General features: G+C 39.3%; 1 protein-coding gene across 3 annotated transcripts in view; it reads left to right on the top strand.

Moving 5' to 3' along the window:
- The window catches only part of Gnmt (Glycine N-methyltransferase), a 125254-nt gene that overhangs the window by 92457 nt on the left and 4929 nt on the right, over positions 1 to 27868 (top strand). For 2 of the 3 annotated variants that reach the window (XM_076205015.1, XM_076205016.1), the window contains exons 2-6: positions 18736 to 18991; positions 21608 to 21735; positions 23059 to 23188; positions 25098 to 25218; positions 25748 to 25914. In XM_076205015.1, the coding sequence (XP_076061130.1) occupies positions 18736 to 18991; positions 21608 to 21735; positions 23059 to 23188; positions 25098 to 25218; positions 25748 to 25914 (802 nt within the window). Of the gene's footprint in view, positions 1 to 12725; positions 12893 to 18735; positions 18992 to 21607; positions 21736 to 23058; positions 23189 to 25097; positions 25219 to 25747; positions 25915 to 27868 lie in introns of those variants that run through there. The other variant, XM_076205017.1, reaches the window with a different exon arrangement.

Genomic DNA, 27868 nt, shown 5'->3' with positions numbered 1-27868 from the left:
TCTGGCTCCCTTCCCCCACGCCACCAAGGACTCAGCCATCGGCAATACCACAAAAGGTTATAAAGTAAGCACATAACGCCCCCCCACCCCCCACACACCGCCACTACCACCCAGTCTTGAATGACGTTCCTACGCCTCCCACCTTCCCCCACTGCCCACACCCTGTGTTCCCTCAGCGCAATAGAAGCCTACGTGATCATGAAGATAACAGAATCGACTCATCTATGCTTGACTAATTTGGTGGAGGGTTCCTCAACTGATTGCTAGAGAGCAACACTGTGGTCCGTTATGGGTTGGTTGTGATTTTGTGGAGTTGAAATAGTCCACTTGAGCACCAATTCTTAGTATTCATTTGACAAAGGAATGGCGTTCACAATAAGAAAATACCCCATTTACTAATACATACACATATACATGCATGTGGATTTCCAAGCAATGAAACTCGTGGCAACAATTACTATCAATCAAATAATCATATCTATTTAACTTACAGTACCTCTTTTTACTCCTTACAGTATATATTGGTTCATGTCATATTCAAAAAGTCTATTTACTCAATCATCTATTCTTTTATCAATCTATTCATATATTAATTCATTAATTTATTGATTTATGAATTTATGAATTTATTGATTTATTAATTTATTAATTTATTGATTTATTAATTTATTATTTATTAATTAATTAATTTATTAATTTATTAATTTATTAATTTATTAGTTTATTAGTTTATTAGTTTATTAATTTACTAATTTATTAATTTATTAATTTATTAATTTATAAATTTATTAATTTATTAATTTATTAATTAATTAATTAATTAATTGATTAATTTATTGATACATAAATTCATATATTTATTCATGGATTCATTTATTTACTTACCTATTTATTTATATATTTACTTTTTGTTGATTTAGTTATATCTTTATTTTTCAATCTTTCTATTTACTCATTAATTCATTCATATATATTCTTATTGTTTATATTTCTTTCGTTATTGACACTTTTTTTCTGACCTTTATCAATTTCCGTTTTTTCTCTTTCAGTTCTAGGTGTGATATGATCTTTCCATCCTAAAATCACAATACCTCCATTCATCTACTTTTTATCTCTACAATATTTCTTTTGTCTTCAACAATTACCATGTTTTTCCATATTTTCCAATTCCATGTAAGCGTAGAATCTCTTACTTTTGTCAAATATTTTTCACAAATCTGTCTAACTACAAACACTTGATATACGGTCCTTCTCCCTACCCTGGCCCACACTGCTATTTTTCAATTATTCCTTTTCCCCTCCTAATCCTCTCAGTCGATCCACATCCATACATCCTAACGACCATACTCAGCAGTGTTATCCCTTTAAATCTAATACATTCATACTCGTCTCTCTTTCCCTAATAGAGCGTGACTTTACATGCACTCCTCCAATCCACCTGTCTACTTCCCTTCCCTCGACACACAGTGAACAATATCAGCAGTCATTCTAGTATTATTATTCCACCCTTTGTGAAACAAGCCACGTGACGGTCATCCAACCCATGTCCATTACCATCGTCGAACTCTTCCAATGCTATTTGCATTTCTACTTTTGCTGTAGTCTTATGGTGCTCTTCTCTCATTACGGTCAATTCTCCTGGCACCCCGCACCACCACAGTTGAAACCTCCCTCGTCTACATTCAACAATAACTTGAAATATTCCGCCCATCTTTCTATCGCAGCGTTCTCTTCCGTTAACTGCTGTCTATCTGCTCCTTTTACACTCTCCTGTCCTCCAAACTCGCTTCTCTGCACGCTTTTTACATCTTTCCAAACATTTTTTTCCCAAGATTGTCGCTCAAACACTTACCACACCTTATATTCATTCTTTTCCTGGCCTCACTCGTTACTCTATACCTCTAACGTGCTTTTTCATCTCTTCTTTGCAACTCATTCCTTATATTGTGCATGTTTTATTTCTTCCACAACTGCCCTCACTTTTTCATTCCTTTATTTGCTCAGCACCAGCTCACTCGGGGAATGACTGTTCTACCATGACGATATTTTCACTCCTGATGCGCGAGTGGTTGACTGAATGATGGCGTATGGCTGCCTCTTAAAGTTCCTTTACAATACTACTATCATTTAGATATATAATGTTCAGTTGCCTCAGCTTATTTGAGACTAAGAGCACCGCTGACGTCAGGTTTGAACGTCGATTTAAACCACCACTAATGCGTGTAGTAGGGAAGTAAAATTCCGTGGATTCGAAATGGTTTGAAGTAAACCCAGCTGGACGAGTGTGGATCTATTTACGGTTTTGATTATGTACAGTCCCCGTGGGAACAGTCCCGTAGGTAGTCCCTGTCGAGAAGTCCCGCCTTACCGACGCAGTCGCCGGCTTTTTATACGCAGAAATGCATGTTTCTTCATTTCTGTGTAGGGTTTATGATTAGCATTATACATACGTATATTGATTTTTCATATAGGTCTGGCATTATATAATTGTTCTAGTGATTTATAGTAAACGTGTTCTCTTTTATTGCCTGGATTTTCTGTTAGGTCGGAGAATGTTTTAAGCCTTTAAGGAGTACTTGGCGAGTTAGGACATTTAGTTTTATGACTTCATAAGCAGCGGCGTGAGCATGATGTCACGCTTAGTCAGGTGAAAGTATCGTTGTTGTTATGACTAGGGAGCCTAGGGAAGCATGGGAATGGCGCCAAGAGTCACGTGTGGAGTGCATGTGACTGGTATTTGTATGTGGTTACATATTTATGTGGAATACGTATCTATAGTGATATTGATTACGAGTGATATGAAGGATCGGTTACAATGGAGTAAGTGGAAGGGTCTCCTTAGACAAGACCAAAAGCCCCATGCACCTCAACCTGTTTTATGTCTTGGGTGTCTTTACTGGTAAGGGTTGTGTGCCTCGAAGTCCTTAAGCAGTAACGTACTTATAAACGAAGTATCTTGTGGTTTACATCTACGGGAAAAATCGAGAGCCCCTCCCACCCAACACACTCACCACCACCACCATTCCGACTGATAAAAGCGTAGTAGAATAGAAGTGTGCTATGATAACCACTATCTGTTACAGATAAACCTGTCACTTTTGTATTCCACAGGAGGAACTTCCAAGCAAGTTTCTCCTTTAAACTGGTAACTGGCACGTACAAAATTCGCTCTAACGTAGCCAACCAGTATAATTTCTTTGGCGATGACCCGGAACAAGTTGTGGTGTCAAGGCTGCTCATCCTCAGCTAAATGGAACTGTTTGGTGTTCGCTACTTGAGAAAGCAGATCTTGAAAGGGATTCACCGGCATGATGAATAAGGAAAAATCTAGATTGATAAACTACTACCTTAATTGTTGGCACCTGTTGTGTTTCTATGCATTCATTCGTTGAGTTCAGTGTTTTTCTTCCAATGCATACATACATACATAGATACATACATACATACATAGATACATACATACATAAGTACACACATACGTACATATACACATATATGCAGACCGTCTGCCTGATCTGATTGAGGCAGAGAAAACATGGTGTCCACTCGACAAAATCTTCCATAGAGCTTTCCCATTATCTTCCACTGCATACAATCTTTTATATCTGACGCCCTAAATATTCTCGATCTATCACTAGTAAACTCGACCTGAAAATTCAGATCTCACCTATTATAAGACCAGTTTCTATACAACTTCCAAAATGTCATAACTCTAATTCAGGGGACTTGTTCGCGTGTGTGTGTGTGGAATACGATTCTCATACTTTGGGGTGACTCGTCTTCCTCGGTAGTCCTGAAGCAGATAAACCTCAAAGTTCGCCTTATCTATAAGTAGTTCTTTTCTTACCGATTACCGCCAGACTTTCCCTGTCCACCGCAATGTTATATCTTCATTTTTATTTTCTGTCGTTGCTTTTATGGTTACCGATCTTCAGGACTTGTAACTGCGTGCCTCCCTTCTGTAGGAGACCACATATATACATATATACATATATATATATATATATATATATATATATATATATGTATATATATATATATATATATATATATATATATATGTGTGTGTGTGTGTGTGTGTGTGTGTGTGTGTGTGTGTGTGTGTGTATTCACTTGGTCTTTTGGATTACGTGTTGGACTCGTGATCGACAGCTATTTCCCTCCTGGAAGAGAGCTCAGAGCTCGTAGGTCCGATCTATGGGTAATGCTATGACCTTACACACACACACACACACTCCCCGCCCACGAGAGTCAGAGTAACGACCCGAAGCGCAGCGATACCGAAATAATTTCGGCCCTGGGCAGGATTCGAACCAAGTACTACGGGCACCACCATGCTAGTAGTTCATCGCTCTACCAACTGCGCCACCGAGTCGAGTGTGTGTGTGTGTGTGTGTGTGTGTGTGTGTGTGTGTGTGTGTGTGTGTGTGTGTGTGTGTATACAATTACATGAATCGTCTAGTATGCGCTCTCTTTTCTTCCACTCGAAGACTAGAACTTTTCCGCCTGACGATTTCGACTCTTTCAAGAAGGTAATCTCAGGACGTTACACCGCGACTTGACTTCGAAGTAAAAGTCTTTTTGGCTCTATTCTTTCCGGAACGGTCCTCAGGGAGGGATTTAATTTTTGGTACTTTTTAAAGGCAGACATAGGGGAAGCCATCATGCTGCTCTTTGAAATATGTACATTAAAAATGGATATTTGTAAAAAGATAATATTGGATCCAATTACCAAAATTCTGTTATATCTAAACGATTTCTAAATCACTTGGATAACAGAAATAGTGAACTGTTCTGAATGGCCAAAGTTTATAGCTGGAGATACGTTATGAGTGTACATCATTGACACAGATGATGAACTGGAACCTATCACATTTAATTTTGGTAACAGTACAGTGTTGTGAGGTCGTTTGTCAATTACCTAACAGTACAATGTTGTGAGCACACAGTCATATCAGATAGACACTGAAGAATATTTATACAAAGTAGGACAGTGGTCTGAAAAGTGGCTGATGGAATTAACCTTACTAGATATAGTCCTTCGTATAAGTAAAAATGACGCTAGGATATATGCAGCTACAAGTTACCTGTAAAAAAGTTATTTGCTGTCGTCTGTTGTGGCCATAAGTGACAACTTTAAATGGTCTGAGCCGAGAATGTAATCTTATGGAGTGATGAACTGATAGTACAATATTCTTATCGAAAAAATCTAGCCATCCTAACCAAACTATACAAGTTACATCTCTCCACATTTGGGATATGGTCTCCAAATATGAGATTATCTCAATTGACCTCTCCGCTATGATGACACACATCTATTTTTTTTATTCTGGCTAACGTCAGACGATTTTGTTCGTTTCAGGGCAGTATCCTGTGTTCAAGAGATTTTTGTTGTTGTAGTTGTTGTTGTTGACGATAATGAGAACAAACAGTTGTCTCTCTCAGAACGCAGATTTAATAAAAAACAAAATAGATTCAACTAACTGCGTCATCAGTGGATAAAATCAACCTCCATCTGAGGTTGTTGTTGTTATTGTTGAGGAGGAGAACAAACAATTGTGTCTTTTATAACATAAGTTTAATCAAGAGAAACAGACCGATTTAACTTATTGCGTCATCAGTGGATAAAACCAACCTCCACCTGAAGCGCGCCTGAGGGTGGTCCGAATGTCTTGCCACCCTTACCAATGGAGGTAGAAGTATTACAGTAATACAAAATACATGTCCTGGATTCAGTTTATTTGCTGTAAGAACTATAGAACAAAATAAGGACACTGGCACAAAATGTTCTCATAGCACTATTGTCATCTTCGGAGGAGCTGGTTTGCCGAATCTTTCAGTGACGTCATGTCGCATAGCCCCCAGGCTTTTGTCTTTCTAGTGATTCATTCGTTTGGTTCCTTACTTATTTACCTGTGTATCCATTACCTCTGCCTGCGACCTTTTTAGGGACCCAAAAATCTTTTGCCGGCTTCTCGTCGACTGTCCACCAGGCAATCCATCGCACGAAGATCTACTTGGTTAACTTTATCAGGGAATCGCTCGGCCATAAAGGTGAAAGTGACATAGTCGAAAAACAATATAAAAAGAATAAAATGAAAAATAAAAAGTCACACCAGGTGACAGATGGACAGAATCGTCTTAAGAATAAAAATATTGATATCCTTCGGGCACCTTGTCTTCTTTATGATTTTGTGTGACATCTTACATTCCAAAGAATGGAACCTTCCATGTTAATTTTGCCCACCCCTTTCATTTCATTGTTCAAACACAGCCTCTCTTCCAGTGCGAGGAGATCCGTTTTTTTTTTTTTTTTTTTTTTTTTATTTTTTTTTTTTTTTTCGAACTTATTTGTATCCTTTCTGTGTACATCTTAATCTTCGGTTGGACAGTTCCTCCGTATTTCAACATCTTTCCATCCATGAAATGAAATACAACGTTTGTCTTCGTCAACAGTTTAGATTTCATAAAAACAACTGTGTGAGAATGATTCACTGTGTTCTTGAAACACGTGATGGGCACATGATTGACAGTTATTACCCAACCGGATGAAAGCTTAATAGCTCATGCAGAGCAATCTGAGGGTCTGTGATGCGTTTCATGTCCTGGGCGTAGGACTCATCACAGAGCCGCTGATTTGGCAGTTAATGAAGTTAGCAATAGCATCAGCGAGTATACAGAGTGTGATTCACCATGGTCTTGGATCACGTGTTGGACTCGTGATCGACAGCTATTTCCCTCCCGGAAGAGAGCTCAGAGCTCATATACGGTATGACCGATCTATGGGTAATGCTGTGACTTTACACGCATACACACCCCCAACTCTCCGCCCACGAGAGTTGAAGTAACACCCCGCAGCGCAGCGATACTGAAATTATTTCAACCCTAGGCGGGAATTGAACCCAGACCTCCGCTGTGGCAGCCGGGAACTCTACCAACCACGCCATCGAGTGTGTGTGTAAGCTTATCTAATCATATATCCTAACTGTACCATACAGGATAACACATGGCTTCAAAGATGAGCCCAGTTCGCTACCTATCTGGCAGCGTCATCAACGTCGTCGACATGCCTCTCTATCACTTCATATCGTCTCCTGTTTGTTAGGTAATTGATAAACGACGTGTAATCATCAGGCCAGTTATGCTGAACGGAAAGGCGAGGCAACTTCCGAGAAAGCGCTGGAAAAAATAAAGATAATTTTTTGTTAATTACGTAAATGTAAAAATTTCCCGTCGGTAGAAAATCTGTCGATAATTCAAAACCGTCTATAAAAAAACACGTTGATAACGAGGGTGTACTGTATATACATGTGAACACAGAGACGCGCACACACACACAAACACACACACATTCATATTAGCTCGAAACATGCAAATATGCTCCAAAAGGCGAGGCAGCCCAAGTGGACAAACAAGTGTAGCACACGCTAGAAAAAAAAAAAAAAAAAAAAAAAAGGCCTTTGAAAATTAGGCGATTCTTTTATGAGAGTTAGTACAGGTACAAATTATTTGATTGCGACGAATTAACCGGCAGTGAAATGATTACAACTTCGAGTACTGTAGGATAAAGAAGATATAGGTAACGGGAAAAAGTTAACGACTGCTGCAGACATGAATAAAACATGGGTAAAAGTGGAAGAACCTGGATACAAATATGGGGGTTGGAGCGAGGAACAACAGAATAACAACGAATGTGGTGCAAACAATACCCTGTGGAGACACACACATACACGAGGTTGTGTAGATTAGCCGTTGACCGACAGTCGGTCAAATAGTCACTGGTCAGATTCCGAAGTACAGAAAGACGAAAAGACATTGCATGTAAACCAGGAAACTGTATCTACTCATCCATCATCGCATAATTCATTTTACAACCAATTCCATTATAACATTAATGGCTGTTTTCTCTTGCATTTCCTATTCTACTTGGAATTATACAATTTACCGTCAGGTGCACTGCGATACTTTTTATTCCTTATACTTTGAGTACTTGAAATCCAGCCGTTCTGTGATCACCATTTACAAGCCGTGTTTCAGCTTATTAAATGAATATATTATCTAGACTTTGGAAAGGTTCATTCCTTATTCACTCGGCATTGTAGTTTTTTCTTGCTTATTTCCTCTTCTCTTGGTGCTTTTCATGGTGTTGGGAAGGCAAAAATAAACATGATACAACAAAACCGCCATTCTCTGCCCGAGACTATCTGTAAGTAGTAGGCAGTCATAATACAAGACATGATCACGTGCCTGTAGATCTCTCAACCAGTCTCTCTCACATTTCCCTCATCCTTGTCGCAGCCAAATGTGCGGCTTCTGTGTTTCAGGGCAGGTCGTTCGAAAGGCAGTTACGACAGAGATGCTAAGTAAGACCAACATTCGTATTAAAAACAACTTCAGACACATTCAAATAGACATGGTGTAACAAACATATGACATATCAACACACCACAGCGCTTTGTAACACTTAGAATCACACCGACTGCACAGCATAGATAAAAACGATAAGAATGATAAATAACATGCTGTTTAGACTCACAAAAAACATAAATCTTTTCACAAGATATTATAATTAAAATGTCCGTTATACAGGCTCGAATTAAATTTTTCAAAAGCCTTATGTACTGCGAAGATTACGAGGCCCGAAATGTTACACACACACACACACACACACACACACACACACACACACACACACACACACACACACACACACACACACACACATATATATATATATATATATACTGTATATATATATATATATATATATATATATATATATATACATATATATCAAGGAGGGAGTCATAAGGTGTGCAAAGATGGTGTGTGAAACGAGGAGGGCGGGAGGAAATAGAAGGAAGGGTAGTGAGTGGTGGGATGAGGAAGCAAAGAAAGGTGTAGAAGAGAAGCTGGGATTCATAGATTGGCTACAAATTAGGACGGGGGAATCGTATGAGAGGTGCAAAGTAAAGAGAAGGGAAGTTAAGCATAAGATAAAGGAAGCAAAGAGGAGAGCAGATGTGAAATGGGGTAAGAGTATGACAGAAAATTTTGAAAGCAATAAAAAGATGTTTTGGAAGGAAATTAAGAGAAAGAGGAGGCGAATCAAGTAGAGAAGAAAAGGTAAAAGGTGCAGATGGAGAGATGATAATGGAAGAGAAGGCAGTGAGAGGAAGGTGGGCAGAGTATTTTAGGGAGTTGCTAAATGTGAAGGAGGATAGGGAGGGAAAGGTAGTTGCAGTGGGAAGCGCTAAGAAAATGAGAGTAATGAGTGAGGAAAATGGAGGAGAAATAGGGAAGGATGAAGTGAAAGCAGCTGTTAAGATGATGAGAGCAGATAAGGTACCTGGTCTGGATGGATACCATTCAGAATGTCTGAAGAAAGGAGGTACAGCGATGGTGGACTGGCTGGTGAGGTTATTTAATGTTTGCTGGAGAGAGGGTAGAGTGCCGGTGGACTGGAGGAGTGCCTGTATAGTTCCGCTTTTCAAGGGAAAGGGGGTCAAGTGTGAGTGTAGTAGTTTCAGAGGGATCAGCTTGTTGAGTGTAGTTGGGAAGGCTCATGGGAGGGTCTTGATTGAGAGGATTAGGAGAAGAACAGAGGGAGTAATTGGTGAGGAACAGTGTGGGTTTAGGACAGGTGGGGGTTGTATAGATCAGACTTTTGTGGTAAGCCAGATACGTGAGAAAGCTATAGGAAAAGGTAAAGATGTTTTTTTGGGGCTTTTATGGATCTAGAAAAGGCTTACGACAGGGTAGACAGGAAGGTACTGTGGGAGGTACTGCAAATATATGGGATAGGAGGAAAGCTGTTAAGAGCAGTCAAGGGTTTTTACGATAGTAGTAGAGCTTGTGTTAGGATTAGAAATGGAGAGAGTGAATGGTTTGAGGTAAAGGTGGGACTTCGTCAGGGATGTGTTATGTCGCCCTGGCTGTTCAATCTTTACATGGACGGGGTGGTGCGAGAGGTGAATGCAAGTGTAGTGGGTCAGGGGTTGGAGATGATTAAAGAAAAAGGAGAAAAGTGGGAGGTGAGCCAGTTGTTGTTTGCTGACGACACTTCACTTGTAGCAGGATCAGAGGAGGGATTGGGGAAGTTAGTGACAGAGTTTGAGAAGGTGTGTGAAAGAAGGAAGCTGAAGATAAATGTGGGCAAAAGTAAGGTGATGAGATGTACAACGGGAGAGAGTGACAGCAGGCTGGAAGTGAGCATTAAGGGTGAAAGACTGGAGGAAGTGGATAGTTTTAGATACTTGGGTGCGAATGTGACAGGAAAGGGAGGAGTGGGGGTGTAGGTAGAATGTAGATTGAGGGAAGCAAGTAAATGCCTTGGTGGATTGAAAAGTGTAATGAGAAATAGACATCTGGGAATGGATGCTAAGAGGAGGTTATATGAAGGAGTGGTTTTGCCAACAGCATTGTACGGGGCAGAAACTTGGAACATGAGAGAGGAAAAGAGAAAGAGTTTGAATGTGTTTGAGATGAAATGTCTGAGAAGTATGATAAAGGATTACTAGGCTGGATAGAGTGAGAAATGACGAGGTGGGCAGGAGAACAAGGGTGGAAAGGGAACTGGGAGATAGGGTTGATGAAAGAGTATTAGGATGGTTTGGACACATGGAAAGAATGAGTGAAGAAAGATTAGTAAAAGAAGTGTGGAAGGCAGAGGTGGAAGGAAGGAATATGAGGGGGCGTCCTAGGATGAGATGGATGGATGGGGTGAAAGGGGCATTACAAAAGAGAGGAATGTCTGTGGAGGAAGGACGGGAGAGGACAGAAGATAGGGGTGAATGGAGAGGGGATGTGTATAGATGATGCTGTGATGCATGAGGGGGATTGGGTGGGGGATGGGGGGTGAGGAAGTATGTATGAGAAAAAAAAATGACGCAGCCCTAAGGGATTTCTCGCCGTCTTCTCCTTTTCTGCATGGGGGGACGGAGAGGGGGGGGGGTTGGTCGCCGAATTTATGAAGTGGCCTTGCTGTGGATGTGCTGTGTCTTGCGACACTGCTTCTGACCCAGGGCAGTGGACAGGATGCAGGGATGACCCGTCATCCAGGAGTTCCCAAGATAAGAGGGAGGGGGGAGGGTGGAGGGGAGTGGAATATATAGGAGATGGAATGGGTGGGAGTGGTTTCTATGCCTTTTTCTTTTTGGCTACCCCCCGTGTAGGGGGAAAAGCCCTTTGGTATATGTATGTATGTATATATGTATGTATGTATATATATATATATATATATATATATATATATATATATATATATATATGTGTGTGTGTGTGTGTGTGTGTGTGTGTGTGTGTGTGATTCACCTAGGTCTTTGGATCACGTGTTGGACTCGTGATCGACAGCTATTTCCCTCCCGGAAGAGAGCTCAGAGCTCGTATGACCGATCTATGGGTAATGATATGACCTTACACGCACACACACACACACACCCAACTCCCCGCCCACGAGAGTTGGAGTAACGACTCGAAACGCAGCGATACTGAAATAATTTCAGCCCTGTGTGTGTGTGTGTGTGTGTGTGTGTGTGTGTGTGTGTGTGTGTGTGTGTGTGTGTGTGTGTGTGTGTGTGTGTGTGTGTGTGTGTGTGTGTGTGTGTGTGTGTGTGTGTGTGTGTGTGTGTGTGTGTGTGTGTGTGTGTGTGTGTGTGTGTGTGTGGAGAGAGGCTTACTGATACAAACGCATGAGATTGAAGAAAGACTGCATATCTACAGGATGTGAAGAAATACAGTTTTCCATGTTGATTCATAAATACTTGGAATAGGTTAGATGATGTAGCTCAAGCTAGAATACTAAGTGAATTAAAATATATATATATATATATGATAACTGTAAATTAAGGTTATAGTCTAGATGGAACCGCACATGAATTGCTAGATATGATAAATTGCAGAGTGTGAGACGGGATCTCACGAACGTTGCTCATTTCCTGTATACTACAATTAGGTGAATAAAATTAGGTGAATATACACACATATGGCAGTGCCTCGCTGTTAGTTCAGATTACCCAGGTTTCTTTTCTGTTTTCTTACCTAAATAAAACCATCAGGCTTTTTTATGTTTTAGAAGGTATGGGTATTTTCTTTTAACTCAGTATGGAGTTAGCCAACATAATTTAATTAGTTTTCATTTTGCAATCGAATACAAAAATATAGAAATACAATGTTTAAAATTGCGAGGATAACAATAAAAAATAAATTGAAACTTATTTCCATTCAAACATTGTGGTCCAAGCAACAAGATCAATCTTCACCATGCTTTAAATGATGAGCCACGATATAAAAAAAATCGCCAATGAATTGATTAAAATTCCAAAGTCAAATTTTCTGAACAGAGGCATGGTATCCCTTCATACAAAATTCATAAAAGTATTGGGGGTGGGGAGTTAGCCTTTGTTACGGACCAATCACAAAACAATATTTTGCCCTGCCCCATCCAACCACCAATCACATTTTAGTACCAATATTTGTCATTTGGTTGATTTCAACGTTTATCCTTTTCTTCTGTTATGGCATTATATGCATTTACCATTGAACACATTATTATTTTTTGTCTAATACATGTATGAAAGTTATATACGAAAGCTGCTTGAGATGTTTAAATTTTCGCCAAATCACACCTGCACCAAACGTAGCCACCAGCCACGGGAATAAACAAAACGTTGCCACATGTACAAAGTGACGTACCTCGCATAGGGGGAACACCGATTCTTTAGTTGTGTAATGTGGCACAGCTGCTGAGACGTCATGTGGTTGAAGTAAGTTCGGCGTGGTACCGGGGAAGTGTAGCACTCATAAAAGGAGCTGTTGGCCATTGTAAGTGGACGAAAGAGCACTGGACAAGCGTTATTCCGTTGTCAATACAACTCTGCGTTTTATTTGACAGGTTAGTGTTCAAGATGTAGGAACTTGTGTAGCCTGTCATTTGGAAGAAAGTGCCATTAATACCCATCTGTAAGATGCACATTCCTTGAATAACATGGGCACAGCTGTCATCTTGCAGTGTTCAGCATTAAGCATAAATAAGACAGTAATTTTGTTTAAGTATTGAAAGTAGTACATATGTACCTCGTATTTAGATGTGTACAAGTTAACTTGTGTTGTCAGATTTATCAAAGAAAGTATTTATTGACAACAAGAATTGACAGTGATTTTTTCCTCCTTAGAGAGCACTGCCGCATTCCTGTGTTCACTACCAGTAATACATTAGTATCTTTTACAGATCTTATATATTGTCTATTTCGTTTAACCAGCAGGTGTTTTTCTTTGGCTAATTCAAATATTAGAAATGTATAGAAAAATAGGATTAATCACTGTAGACAACAGGTTAATGGAGTTGTGCTTTTACACTGGTGATGAAGTATCCTGTGTCTGAATATAATTAAAAGTCTGTAGCTGCCAATCAGTTATGTTGTAGGAATGATTAATGGATGAGGTGATTGTAGAAATGCCTTGTTAAATTGGAAATAACTTTAATTCATTTGAGTGAGATCAAATTGAGTATAGTATTGGCTTCAATATAGCATAGGTCACTTATGATAAGATGATTGTTGAATTAAAACTTTCCCAATACAAAATTGTTTAAAACTGTTTTTGAATGGAAATTATCTTTGAATTAGAAAAACACTATTTTCTTTGTATACATGCACGTATTTATGATTTCCATTTTAGCATTTGAAAGATTGCTATGCCTATGGAAATAAATCTCAATCAATCTGTTGCTCCGGGTCTCTTGTGCAACAGCCACTGGGTGGTACCATATGTTGCTCAAAGAAAAAATATTGTGCTGTTGTTTGGGAATAGTGTGGGACAGTGTAAGATAAGGCATGGGAATAATGTATGGGATGTGTGAGATAAGGCATAGGATTAGTATGGGGCAGTGTATGATAATGTATGTAGTGTCCTCTGTGTGACAGTGTTTTCTAGGGCAATTTGATTCTATGGCCAAGTCTGTTTTGATGTTGGTACTGTTTGAAAGTGGAATGATGTCCTGAATGCAAGCGTGCTAGTGTGGTTCTTGCTTCTCTTGAGATGGATATTTCTGTAGGACTTGTCAGGGTCGGGGTGGGGGTTGGTGGAGCACTGAGTTGGGTGGTCTGTCTCGAAGAGCTTGTATAATGGTCTGGGTGTGAGTGGTGTTATGTATTTGACATTCATACACAGCTATTCAAGGTAGGTAGTTGTGTATGTTTGTGTAGTATCCTGCTTTTTGTCACATTCTGCTGGTTCTGGGTGAGTGGGGATGAGTGATCTGGCATGAAACTGTGCATATCATATTCATGTGATACTCTGTAAGGAGAATGTTAATTTTAGTCCATCCTGTTATTCTCAATACTTTATTTTATATGGAATGTTTATGCTGATTGTTAAATGAGCTGTGGAAGTGTAATTGAGTGTGATCCTAATGAATTGTTTTTAGACTGTGATTAGTTTCGTTCTATTGTCCAAAGACCCTGCTCGTGAGGTTATTTTCTTGGTGGTTCATACTATCAGGTATTTTATATGCTGGTTGAAGATCCTATGGGTGACAAAAGTGAGGCCTGATATTTTAGGGTTCTTTTCTATTGGGAGGATTTGGCAATTTAGTTTTGCTTGTGGATTATTCCCCCCCCTCCTTAGAGTGTCTGGCTGAGCAGAACAGATAGGCTGGCTCAGATTAAGGGCATAGAAGCCCCAAGGCTAAGAAGAAGAGATGGCTTACATATGTAACACAAATTTATAATCTATCATAATAATCAGCCACACAAGATATGGCAATTTTACATGTTCATACAATTTCAACATACATTATCAAATATAGAATCATATACAGTGTACCATTAAACATACTAAAAATGAACAGTATGAGGGTGATTAGAAGGAGTAGGGACCTGGAAAAAGTAGGAACTGGCGGTAACAAGTGGCATAGGAACTTGGTGGGTGGGGGTAAGGAACAATTTATGCTTGGTCCCACCCAATAATTCTTAACAAATATTACATACATATACCAAAGGCTTTTTCCCCCTAACAAGGGAGGTAGCCAAAATATTACAAGTGCCTAAATTGTCACTATAACTGAGATAACAGCAAATTGTTCCATACATAACATAAAGTAATTTTTTCATCTGAACTTTTTGCCATATATCAATTGGGACCACATGCTGTGAGGTCCGTTGCCTCACTCGCAAACCTTTGCCAATCGCCATGGTTTCTTGAAGGAAGCACTCATGCAGCCACCCTTACTATTCCAGACAGCTCTTGGCATGTTCCGTCAACTTGCCCCAGCCATGATTTTTGTGGGTGTCCCCTTTGACTCCTTCATTGAGTGCCGTCTCTTGTAGAGACAATCCTATGAGTGGGAAAACATTAGGAAAATGTGCCCATACAGTCTTTGTTGGAAATCCAACAATTAGTTATGACTATTTTATTTCATTTTTTGTATTTTCCACACGCAATATTATCACTCGTTAATGTGTATTTTATTATGTATTTGGTCATTGGTATACTCAAGGGGGAGGGAGGGGTTAGGAAACATACATGAGATCCTTGCTTTTATGTTGTTCCCTTCTCACCTTCTCACCATACACCAGGTAGGGCAATGCCCTGTCAGCGATGATGCCTCACGAAGTCCCTCCACAAGTCCCTATCAGCATACAGCTGCACACTCTCCACCTCTTCCATAGTTCTTCCTCTTGACTCTATGGCTTGTCTGATACCGTCTCTCCATCTCTTCCTGGGTCTTCCTGTTGGATGCTTTCCTTGTGGCTGCCACTGGTAGTATTTTAATGGGTACTGATGCTCACACATCCTCATGACGTGGCCAAACCATCTTAATTGGCTTTTCTCTACATATTCTAATATTGGCTCTATTTCCAGCTCTCTTCTTATTTCTTCATTTCTTATTCTGTCACACCTTGTTACACCTTTTATTATTCGCAGTACTCTCATCTCTGCTGCTTGTATCTTACTTTTCAGCCTTTCTGTCAATGTCCATGTTTCTGACCCATATGTTAGAACTGGTCTTAAAATATTTTTGTAAATTGTTAACTTAACCTGCTTGGGTATAAGTTTTTCTCGCATCAATGGATATAGCGTTCTTAAATTATTTGTATGGCAGTGTATTCTATTTAATATTTCTTTTACCATTTGACACCTTTCATCTATCTTTACTCCTAGGTATTTAAATTCTTCAACTAATTTCAGTTTTTCGCCTCCCAACCATATTTCTATCTCTTCTTTTTGCCTTGCGACCATCATTACTTCTGTTTTATTTGTGTTTATTTTCATTTTCACTCTTTTCAATGCACTGTTCCAAGCAGTTAATGCATTTTGAAGTTCAATGGGGTTGTTTGCAACCAGTGCAATATCATCTGCGTATGCCAATGTAATAACTTCCTCTCCAGATCTCAAATTTTTCATACATTTGTCCATAAAAAGTACAAAAAGCAATGGGGATATAACCCCACCTTGTCTTACTCCAGAATTTACATCAAACCAGTTATCCTCGCGAGTTTGTGTTCTTACAGCGCTGGTACATTTACTATATAGACTTTTGATTGCTCTAACAAGTAATCTATCTACACCATATATAGGGTCTTCCAATGTATCCCAAATCATCTTCCTTGGTAGCCTGTCAAAGGCTTTTTCTAAGTCAACAAAAGCTATACACACTGGTTGATCCCATTCCCATCTCTTCTCCATCAGCATTTTCAAGGAGAAAATTGCATCTGTTGTACCTCTCTCAGGTCTAAATCCATACTGTCCCTCCTCTAATTTTTCTTCTACCGTCGCTCTTAACCTTCTTTCAAGTATTCTTTCATATATCTTCTCCACATGTGATAATAAGGATATTCCTCTCCAATTTTTGCATTCTGACTTGTCGCCTTTCTTTGGTACTTTACATATAATGGCTTTCCCCCAATCCTCTGGTACTCTACCTTCACACCAAGCTACATTGAAAATTCTCGTTAGCCACGTGACTGTGTTTTCATTTCCTTTTAGCAGCTCTACAGGTATGCCATCGCATCCAGGACTTTTTCCATTTTTCATTTTACTGATGGCAACTCTAGTTTCTTCGATAGATATTTCGTGGTAGTAGTTTAGTTTCAGGCTGGTGTTTTCACACTCATCGTCCAATTCCTGAGGATTCAATAATTCTGAGAAATATTCTCTCCACCTTTCATCTACTTCGTTCTCATCTGTTAGTAACACTCCGTCTTTATTCTTAATTGTATTTACTACTGTTTCTTCGCCCCTTTTATAACTCTTCGCCAAACTATATATGAGCTTCCTAGTTCCCAGCAGATCCTCTTCAAGCTCTTTTCCCAATTTCTTCCAAGAATCTCTCTTGGCTCTTGCTTTTACTGTCTCTGCTTCGTTTCTTGCTGTTTCGTATTCCAATCTATTTTCTGGGGTCCGTCTTCTCATCCATCTTCTAAAAGACTGATTCTTCTTTTTAACAACATCCCGGACTTCATCCGTCCACCATATAGTTTTCTTTATTCTCCCACCACTTATTTTCTTGGTCTCCAGGACCTCTTTTGCTATTTTTGTAATTTTATCCTTCATGCCTATCCATTCTTCTTCAATGTCTCTGGTTTCTTCCGGCTCGCTCAGATAAACTTCTGAAATCTTTTCCTTATATAATCTTGCCTTTTCTGGTTCTTTTAGTTTCTCTAATTTAATTCTTTCTCTGACAAGTTTTTTCATTGGCTTTGGCCTCCTAATGTTTAGTTTCGCAAGAACTAAACGATGATCCGAGTCAAAGGAAACCGATGGTATGCTCTTGACATCTTTGAAAAGTTTCTTGTTAGTTGTTAACATAAAGTCAATCAGTGATTTTTCAGTATATTCACCAGTTACGTTATTCCACCGATACCAGCTCCATTTATGACTTTCTCTATGCTGGTAAAAGGTATTCATCACAGACATGCTATTACCTATGCAGAAATCTATCACTCTTTCTCCTTCATCATTTCTTTCTCCAACACCATGTGCACCGATGACGTTTTCTATATTATTCCCATCTTGCCTTATATGCCATTTGGTTTCATTTGGATTCTGTTACAGTAACGTAAGTGCATATCTCGCTCTATTCTTTTTTTTTTCATTTGAAAAATCTTTCTCCATGGAATGGTTAGGTTAGATTCTATTAGGAGCTGGGACAACTAAAGTTTCATGTTAAATATGCGTGCTTGCGCGTTTCTGGAATTTTACCTTCATTTGAACTTCAAATATAATAATCAGTGCACATGATCTCAAAATAGCCCTGGAATATATTCCAGACATTTTCTAAGGGGTTGGGGGTTTGTTGGGCTCCTCTTGAGCACGTGGAATATTACAATTCATGATGACTCGGTGAAACGTTATTTAACGTTCTTTCGTGTATATCGTAGTCGACATCCATCTGTTTTTATTTTTCTGCCCGAATAGTCCAAACTACGTACAGTATCTACTCTTACACCCTCCCTACTTTTATACACCCGCCGAAAGTATATTTGCGTATTTTGGTGTCAACATTATTTACAGTCCATACGAAATATGTAAGGAAGTTAGGTTGTATTGAGGATGAGTGTAAGGTAAATGATAAACTCGCGAAAATTATTCATAGGAAATCAGTGGAAATGTTTGACTACATCCCTGCCCAGTGACTATTTCTTGATAGCTCTTCAAGCTTGTACTAGAGGATATCTCTGTGCTCGGAGTTCAAAACACAACGCCACTTACTAGATATTTGTTTTTATTTTACAGGCTCAGAACGTAATTACTCGTCTAGCGCTGCGGAAGCAGACAGCAAGATGACGGACAACAGAATTTACCGTACCCGGACGCTGGGTGTCCCAGCCGAGGGTATGAAGGACCAGTACGCCGATGGAACAGCAGCGAAGTTGTGGGAGCTTTACATAGGTGACAAGAACCAAAGAACGCAAATATACAGAGAATTCATCACCGGACTTCTGCGGGAAAAGAACTGCAAGAATGTCCTTGATGCTGCTTGTGGAACTGGGTAAGCTACACATGGCAGTATTAAAGTTGTTTGATTTTGTTTCATTTTTTCCTCACTCTCCCAGAGGCAACTGCTTGGCAACAAAATTAGATACTATTTTAATCTCTTCTCGTGCGATGACGCATGTGACTTACTCTTAGAGTCGCCCGCAACAATAAGTGCCGAGTGTTACTTAATTTTTCTTGTTCGGCTGAGTGAAGTACGATCACGATAACCGATACGGCATATAAAATTGATTATCTTTTATATAATTACCCTGTATTTATTGAAAAATCAGTCAAAGTGACATTAATTTGTTAAGTCTCCAACACAGACATTTATAGATAACTTTAAGGTATTATCAACAGCAGTCTGAAAGGTCATAGAGGATGTATCCGTTCTTTAAATTTGTTTGAATTATTTTATGATGTAGATTTTCTGTTAATTGGAGCAAGGAATGTAACACTAATTATTCAGATAGTTTTGGAGCTTTTAATATAGTTCATACACCAGTTTTCTTGCCGGTGATCTTTTAAGATAAACTCCTGCCTTGCAACAACAGATAATGTTACACTTGCACAATTAAAGATTGGGAGACGCTGTTGCCTGTTTAGCTCGTCTATCTATATATATCAAGCACCCATTGACGGATCAGGGAAATATGCGCGTCAGACAACTATTTATACACAAGTAAGATCAGGGATGCTACTTGCATGTGCTTAGAAAAGTACGAGAAAAAAGAAGTTTGCCTGACTGGGCGTGTCACTGGTCGCTTACTACGCTTAGTCACTCTCGAAAGCCCTGTTGCTGAATTGTTAGTGTTTTAAGGGCCTTGCAATATATATATATATATATATATATATATATATATATATATATATATATATATATATATATATATATATATATATATATATATAATTTTGTTTGTATTGCTGTATAGTAAATTAGGTTTAAAATGGTTTCATAAGTGATTGAAGCAATATATTAAACCCAAGTTGTTGTGTATTACAAGTTTTGCTTTTTAACAAAAGGCTTCCAAGCTTACTGCTCCATTATCATTTTATCACTGTATCAGTTATATACTTTGAAAATAAAAATGAATGTCTTAGATTTGTTCCGACGAGTTTTAAAGCATTTCCATTGGCGAAGTTGAATGCAACTTGACTATTCCAATATCCCTCCTCAGTTATTGATATTTATTTGATATGAATTGATATTGTAACTGATGCATTTGTACAAATTATGATGACGTGCAAAATACAAAAAATGTAGTTTAATGTTAAAAGAAAGTATAGTTGCAGGGATAAGATAGTGCGGTTTGAGGACATCATCATTCTGAAGATAAGTAAACGTGGTATTGATGACGTAACCGAACATTTACTGGATACAAGCGGTTAAATCCAATTTGATCTGGTTGGAAATCGTCCTTGTCCACCTCTCCTCCCACCCTATCCCCTGATTTGCCTACACCTGCCTTGGACAACTGCCAATTGACAACGTGGGTTTTATCATATGTGCATGCATGAGGTTGCATATTCACAGAAGTTTGGAAGAACTTGAACTAATCTTTATACTGCATGTCAACATAAAATGTCTTGTAAATGTAAAATATGCAGGATTGGAGCTATGCTCGTGAAGACGAAGACTTGGAATTAAAGGAGGAGAGAAGTTTAAACATGTTCAAGATGAAATGTCAGAATTATGGTAGGGGTTAAGGTTAAATAGAATGAGAAATGAGGAGAGCTGCGACAGAAAAGGTGCAAATAGGGCTGATAAAAGAGTATTTGGATAGTTTGGACACAGAAACAATGAGTGAAAAAATATTAGTAAAAGATGTATGGAAGGCAGAGGTGGAGGGAGTGAACTTTAGGGGACGACCAAGGATGAGATGGATGGATGGGATGAAAGGTGCTGTGAGCAAGAAGGGAATGTCTGTTGAACAAGGGAGAAGGCAGGAGATAGGGATGAGTGGAGAATGGCTATGTATTGATGGTACTTTGATGTAAGAAAAGAGGGGGGACAGGGGAATGGGGGAGTAGGGATGGGTTATGTGTGGATGATATTTTGATGCAGCCCTGAGGGATTTCTCCCTGTCTTTTCTATTTTCTGCATAAGGGGGTGGAGATGGGATTGCTGATTAAATGAAGTGGCCTTACTGTGGATGTACTGTCTATTGCTGCATTGCTTCTGACCCAGGGCATTGGGCAGGATGTAGGGATGACCCTTCATCGGCAGGTAGGGAAGGGTGGCGGATGGGAGTGGTTGTATGTCTTTAGACTTAGCTACCTCCCAAATAAAAGGGAAAAAACCCTTGGTATATAGATATAGAAATATACAAATAGATCCATCAAAATACTTGTTGTTATTCAGGCTATAGTTCTGTAAGGGTTATTGGGAAAATGGTGAAACAAATTATTAGAAGATCTGTTACAAGAACCAATGATGGTTATCTTCAAGTGGTGGTAGTGCAAAACAGATTTTTGGGAGAATCGTATCCTTGCCACCAGTGTTCAGAATCTGTCAACATCCTCACTTCCGTCTTGTCTATCCGTAAGGGGCTTACAGTTGGTTTCCATTTCCAGGAAAGAACAAACAAAGTCACATGAAATAATGTATACATCTCTTTTGACACAGGGTGGACAGTATTATGCTTTTGGAAGAGGGCTTCAGGATGACCAGTGTGGATTTGTCTGACAAAATGTTGAAATATGCTCTGAAGACTCGATGGAAGAGGCGCAAGGAAAAGGCATTTGATGAGTGGGGTAAGGAAGAATTTTTTATGCAGTTGCAACTTTGTACTTGTATATTGTACTTTAACTGCTATCATGTTTCCATAGGTATATCAGAAGTACTCAAGCTTACTTTCTTCATAAAGAAAAGGGATTGAGTTTTCCTTTGTGGTGAGGCAGATGTCAAAAGCGTACATTTTACCTTCTTTGTGGTAGGAAAATACTTAGAAGGGATACTTAATCCTTGTGCACAGCCTTGTTTATTTGCCTTTTTTGTCACATAAGGGAACATAGTGGTAGTTTTCTGGTCTCCTGCCACAAAGTGCTAAGAAAAAATTAAAAGTTGGAGTCCTAGATCAGGTAGCAAGGAGAAGGTGGCAGAGAAGAGGGACAGTCAGTTGTTGCCTTAAATTTTACAATTATACATACATATACTGACAGTTTTTTTTCCCTTACAAGAGAGGTAGCCAAAGTCAAAGGCATAAATCCACTCCCACCCATTTCATACTCCACAAATTCCACTCCTGTTCACCACCCCTCCCTCCCTCTTTTCTTGGCTCCTCCAGGATGACGGGTCATCCCTGCATCTTGCCCACTGCCCTGGGTCAGAAGCAATGCAGCAAGATACAGCACATCCACAGCAAGGCTGCTTCATTTAATGGGCAACCCCCTCCTCTTGGTCCCCTTGTACAGAAAAAGAGAAGATGGGGTGAAATCCCTTTGGGCTGCATCAAAATATCATTCTCACATGCTCCTTCATTCCCCCACCCACTCCCTTCCATGCATCACAGCATCATCCATACACAGCCATTCTCCATTTATCCCTATCTTCTTTCTTCTCCTTTCCTTCCTACAGACATCCCCCTTTCCCAATGCCCCTTTTACCCCATCCCTCCATCTCGTTCTTGGTTGCCCCCTTGTGTTCACTCCCTCCACCTCTGCCTTCCATACCTCTTTTACCAATCTTTCTTCACTCATTCTATCCATGGAAAAAAAAAAAAAAAAAAAAACTGTGTGGGCAGTAATGCTCATTGGTGGTCAAGCAGTGAATGTGAAAGGTGCAGGGAACTTGTGTAGGTCAGTGGACAACTGATTCAGATGACAAGAAATGGCTGTCTTCATACAAGAACAAACAAAAGCAGTGCAGCAAAATAGCCCCCATGAATGTCTGGCCATCTGGCCTTCTTTTATGAAAAGTTTGCAAATAGTATGGAAATCCACACGTGGAACACGAGAATGTACTTATTCTGCTTATCTTTGTGCCTCCATTGTCTTTAGTTTAGTTTTTGTCATGTCATTTGACACATGCACATATATATGATAAAGTTTAATTTTCTTTTTCTTTTTATTTCTCAGTCATTGAAGAAGCTAACTGGCTGACACTGATGGATGACATTGAGGGTGCTGGCAAGTATGATGCTGTTGTGTGTTTGGGCAACTCCTTTGCACATCTCCCAGATGTGTCTGGGGACCAATCTGAGCATAGGTAAGAATAATTTACTGTTTTATGCTCATAGTTTCATTCTTTTTATTTATTCATTTACTTTTATTTTCCTCTCTATCACTCTCTTGCTTCCCCTTTTTCTCTCTCCTTTTTTTTTCTTTTTCACTTAATTTTCTTCTCTTTTGCTGTCTCCTTCCCTGCTCCTCCCTCCTACTTTTCTCTTCTTCCCTCCTCTTCCTCTGAAAGTAGATGGAAAGATCTATGAAAAAGCAAAATTACAAATGGAAATGATAAATAAAAGTGTGTATTTACTAAGAAAAGTCTTTGAGAAGTGGGAATGACTTGAAATGTGTTAAAATGCCTATAAAAGTGGAAATGCAAGAAGTGAATACTTGAGGAATGTTGAAACAGTCTGGGGGAACAATATTCAGGAGCTAGTTGTATGTTCACAAGAAAAAGATGATGAAAAATACATATACAAAGAGCTTTTTCCCCCTTACAGCGGAGGTAGCCAAAGTCAAAGGCAATCCACCCCCACCCATTTCATCCCCACATACTCCACTCCTCCCTCTTTTCCTCGCTCCTCCTGGATGACGGGTTGCCCCTGCATGTTGCCCACTGCCCTGTGTCAGAAGAAATGTAGCGAGACACAGCACATCCACAGCAACACCACTTCATTTAATTGTTGACCCCCCCCCCCCTGATGAAAAATTATGATAAATAAATCTGGAATGAAAATGGGCCAATGTGGTACCATTTTATAAAGGAAAGGATGATAGTAATTGTCAAGAGCTTCACTAATGGGAAAACCTACAGCCCCACAGCAGATTACAATGTTCACCAGGTTCTCCCACAGATCTTTCTGCAAAGAAACTTTAGTGTGTGTTGATTATTGTGAGAATTTCTATCGCTGGCTGAAAGTGGTAGGAGGAGGGGAACTTTCTTTGGCTGTCACTCTCAATGTGTGAAACGGTGTAAGACAGTCTTGGGCTCCTCAGGGCTGCACCTGATGGAGGTCAAGGTGAGGAAGTTGACAGGTTTTGAAAATGGGCAACTTGTTGTTCATCTTGCATGACCACCACATGCAGATACTGATCATTAATCCCACAAAGAAAAGAAGAATAGTAGTGATAATAATTGTCACCTCAGGATTCATAGACTGGAAACTGCCCCACAGAGGCTGTTAATAGACCCAGGACCCTTTGGACCCTCCCACAGATATCTCAAGGAAGAAATTTTGGACAGAGTATTGATCACAAGATAATTTACAGTCCAAGGACCATGTTAACAAAATTGTTAAAGACATGCAAGTTGATGAACACAAGAGTGGTATTTCACAATATGGATGAAGAATATACACTTTAAACCCACTATTGGAGAAGTACAGGAGATCTGTATATTTTGACTACTATCTGTAGTCCTCTTCAGCGGAAGAGTACTACAGATAGTAGTTGAAATATATGGATTTCCTGTACTTCTGATGTTATTTCTCTGATAGTGGGTTTCAAGTGTACATTTACAAAAGTTTTATAACATTAGTTTCCCATGGATGAAGAAATTATGAAAAACTTGTTAAAGAAATGATCCTTCTTAGATTATGTAGCAGTGATGTAGTCCCTGCAAGAAAAATATATTTCAATGTATCCCTCTTTCACTTCATTTGTCTTTTATAATCCTTTTGCCACCATATCTCTCTTCAGTTTCCTGGACTTCATTTTCACTACCACTTTTACTTTAGTCACTCATGATCTGATATATCTCTCTGTCCCCCTCAACAATTAAATCTAGTGTCTCTCGCTACCTGTTCAACAATGTCAAATCCAATGTCTCGCTACTTTCTAATCTATTTTGAAGAGCCATATTAAGTTGTTTAAGAGGACTAGATTTTAAATTATTACCCAGTGTTTAGGCATTTCTTGTTTTATCTTTTACATATTTGTTCTTTTTCTAGGTTAGCATTGCGCAATTTTGCTGGCATGGTTAAACCTGGAGGAATTCTACTTATTGACCACAGAAATTATGATTATATTGTTGACAAAGGATGTGCACCATCTCACAATATATATTATAATGTAAGTGATATACAAAGGAAAGACTAAGAATAAGATTGACGGATGGGGGTAGAGAGGGACTAGAGTAAAAAGGGAATATCTCTTGAGCAGGAAAGGGGGAGGGCAAGAGATAGGTGGGAGTGGAGAATGGTTGTGAATGAATTAAATAGATGCAGTATAAAGGGATTTATCTTTTTTTCTATTTTCACATGAGGGGATAAGGAGGGAGGGTCAACATGTAAATGAAGTGGCAGGACCCTTCTAAGAATGTGCTGTATCTTGGTTCATTGCTTCTGACTTAGGTAGTGGGCAGGAGACAGGGATGACCCTTCATACTGAAGGAGCTAAGATCGGAGGGAAACAGATGGGAGTGAGATGGGTGGCTACCCCCCTTAAAAAGTGGAAATCCTTTGGTATATAGATAGAAGTGATTATACAAGTAAATGGTTCTGTGTACATCAGTACTTAATGGTGATTTTACACAATTTTATATTTTTACATTGATTTGTTTTGTTATGAGCATTTTCATTGTTTGGTGTTGAATTTACAGAGCAGTCACGTGAAAGACATCAAGACTTCAGTATTGTATGTCAATGGCAAGGCATCTCTAGTAACTTTAGATTATGACATGGATGTCACTGAAATACATACTACTCGAGATGAAACTGACTCGGAAATATCCAAGAAAGGACGACTTCAAGAGGCAAAACAAACCAGGTGATTTCAGGTTTCCTTTTCAGTTTTTCATTGCAATAAAGTGAAGAGACAGTCTTTGAAGTCTTATGTTTCTGATATATATTTTTTAATGCATGCATTATTCTCACATTAACTGGAAAATGGGAAGGTATTTATAGGCCATAACAGATACTTGTTTCTTCAAGATTCACTAACAAGACACTCGAAGCTTTACTCTTGGAAGATCCATAAGCCCTCTCATAGATCTTGATTGTGTTGTATTTACCTAATTGTATTATACAGGAAAGGAGTTATGCTTGTGGGGTCCCGTCTCTTTTTCTTAGCTTTATGTTCATTTTTAGTTTTAGCTTAGGCTATATCTGACCCAGGGCAGTGGTCGAGATGCAGGGATGACCCGTCATCCAGGAGGAGCCAAGATAAGAGGGAGGGAGGGGGGTGGATGGGAGTGGAGTATGGAGGGATGGAATGGGTAGGAGTGGATATTATGCCTTTGTTTTTTAGCTACCTCCCTTGTAAGGGGCAAAGAGCCTTTGGTATATGTATGTATATCATCTGCAAGGCTATTTGAGGAGTTGATGTATCTGTATGGAAATCTGTGAAGATTCTTCAGATGTGGTCTTTTCATTCATTTCAGACCAAGAGATCTTCTGTTGCTCATTCCTTTGAATGGCATAAGAGATATAGCCCAAACTTGAACAATACATAAATTCACATCTAAATGTGATCAGAAATCAAGGATATAGATAAAGTTGGAATTGTACATGAATTTGAGGCTAGTTATGGTAGGTTGGAGAGGAGATGTGACCCAATGGATGTTGCTCCTTTCCTGTATACTACAGTTACTTAAATACTTGGATTAGCCAAGAAGTTTGTATAGCCCAATCTGGAACAGTACTTTAATTTAAATGTGAATATGATAATTGAAGAACAAACCAAGTTGGAACTATATGGGAATTTGTAACCAGGCATGATGATTAGGGAGTAAAAGACAGGGCCCCGTGTGCATTATTCCTTTCCTGGATACTACAATTAGGTAAATACATATATATATACCAATGACTTTCTTCTTACAAGGGAGGTGGCCAAAGTCAAAGGCATAAATCCACTCCCACCCATTTCATCCCCACATAATTGGATACTACAATTAGGTAGACCCACCATCCAGGAGGTGCCAAGATAAGAGGGTGGAGGGGAGTGGAGTGTGATAGGGATGGAATGGGTGGGAGTGGTTTTTATGCCTTTGTGTTTTGGCTACCTCCCTTATAAGGGGGGAAAAAAGCCTTTGGTATATGTATATGTACAATTAGGTAAATACAATGAAATAGATGCATTCAGATCACTAAACAAGCACTCAAACACCAACCTCCAAACATGCTCTCTGTCAAGCATCTTCAGACATGAGCTCCACAGGAAAGTCCCTCCCAAGAAATAAGAACCACAACAGCTTTCAGGTTACCATCCACCATTACGACGGTTCCAACCTAGAATAGATCTGGCCACAGAAACAAACTCCCCCAGATGCAAAATTTATCACACAAATGCTACTGAGCACCTCTTTCACTGTACCATCCTGGCTATACCCAAACAAAATAACATTTCTTCCTGAAGTGACATATGAACCAGTCTGGTGGCTGTTGTCAGTTACCTGGAAGTCATTGTTCTCTTGCGAGAGGTCTGAGGCAAGGAGTTGATTAATACTATCTATATATTCTTTGTAGACTTAAAACAAATGATGAAGGAAAATAAGTCTTCATGTTTTCATAAGCTTGAATGGTAAGGGTTGCAGCCCTAATTCTATTTTATATCTCAGGAGGTGCTAAGATAAGAGGGAGGGTGGAGGGGTGTGGAGTGTATTCAGGGATGGAATGGGTGGGAATGATTTTATGCCTTTTCCTTTTTGGCTACCTCCCTTGTAAGGGGGGAAAAGCCTTGGTATATGTATGTATGTATTGTTAATTGTTCTATCTTTTTCCTT

The sequence above is a fragment of the Oratosquilla oratoria genome, chromosome 21, assembly GCF_046742065.1.
Source record: "Oratosquilla oratoria isolate Oo_2021 chromosome 21, ASM4674206v1, whole genome shotgun sequence".
Lineage (NCBI taxonomy): Eukaryota > Metazoa > Arthropoda > Malacostraca > Stomatopoda > Squillidae > Oratosquilla > Oratosquilla oratoria.
This window is presented reverse-complemented; position numbering and strand designations above follow the sequence as displayed.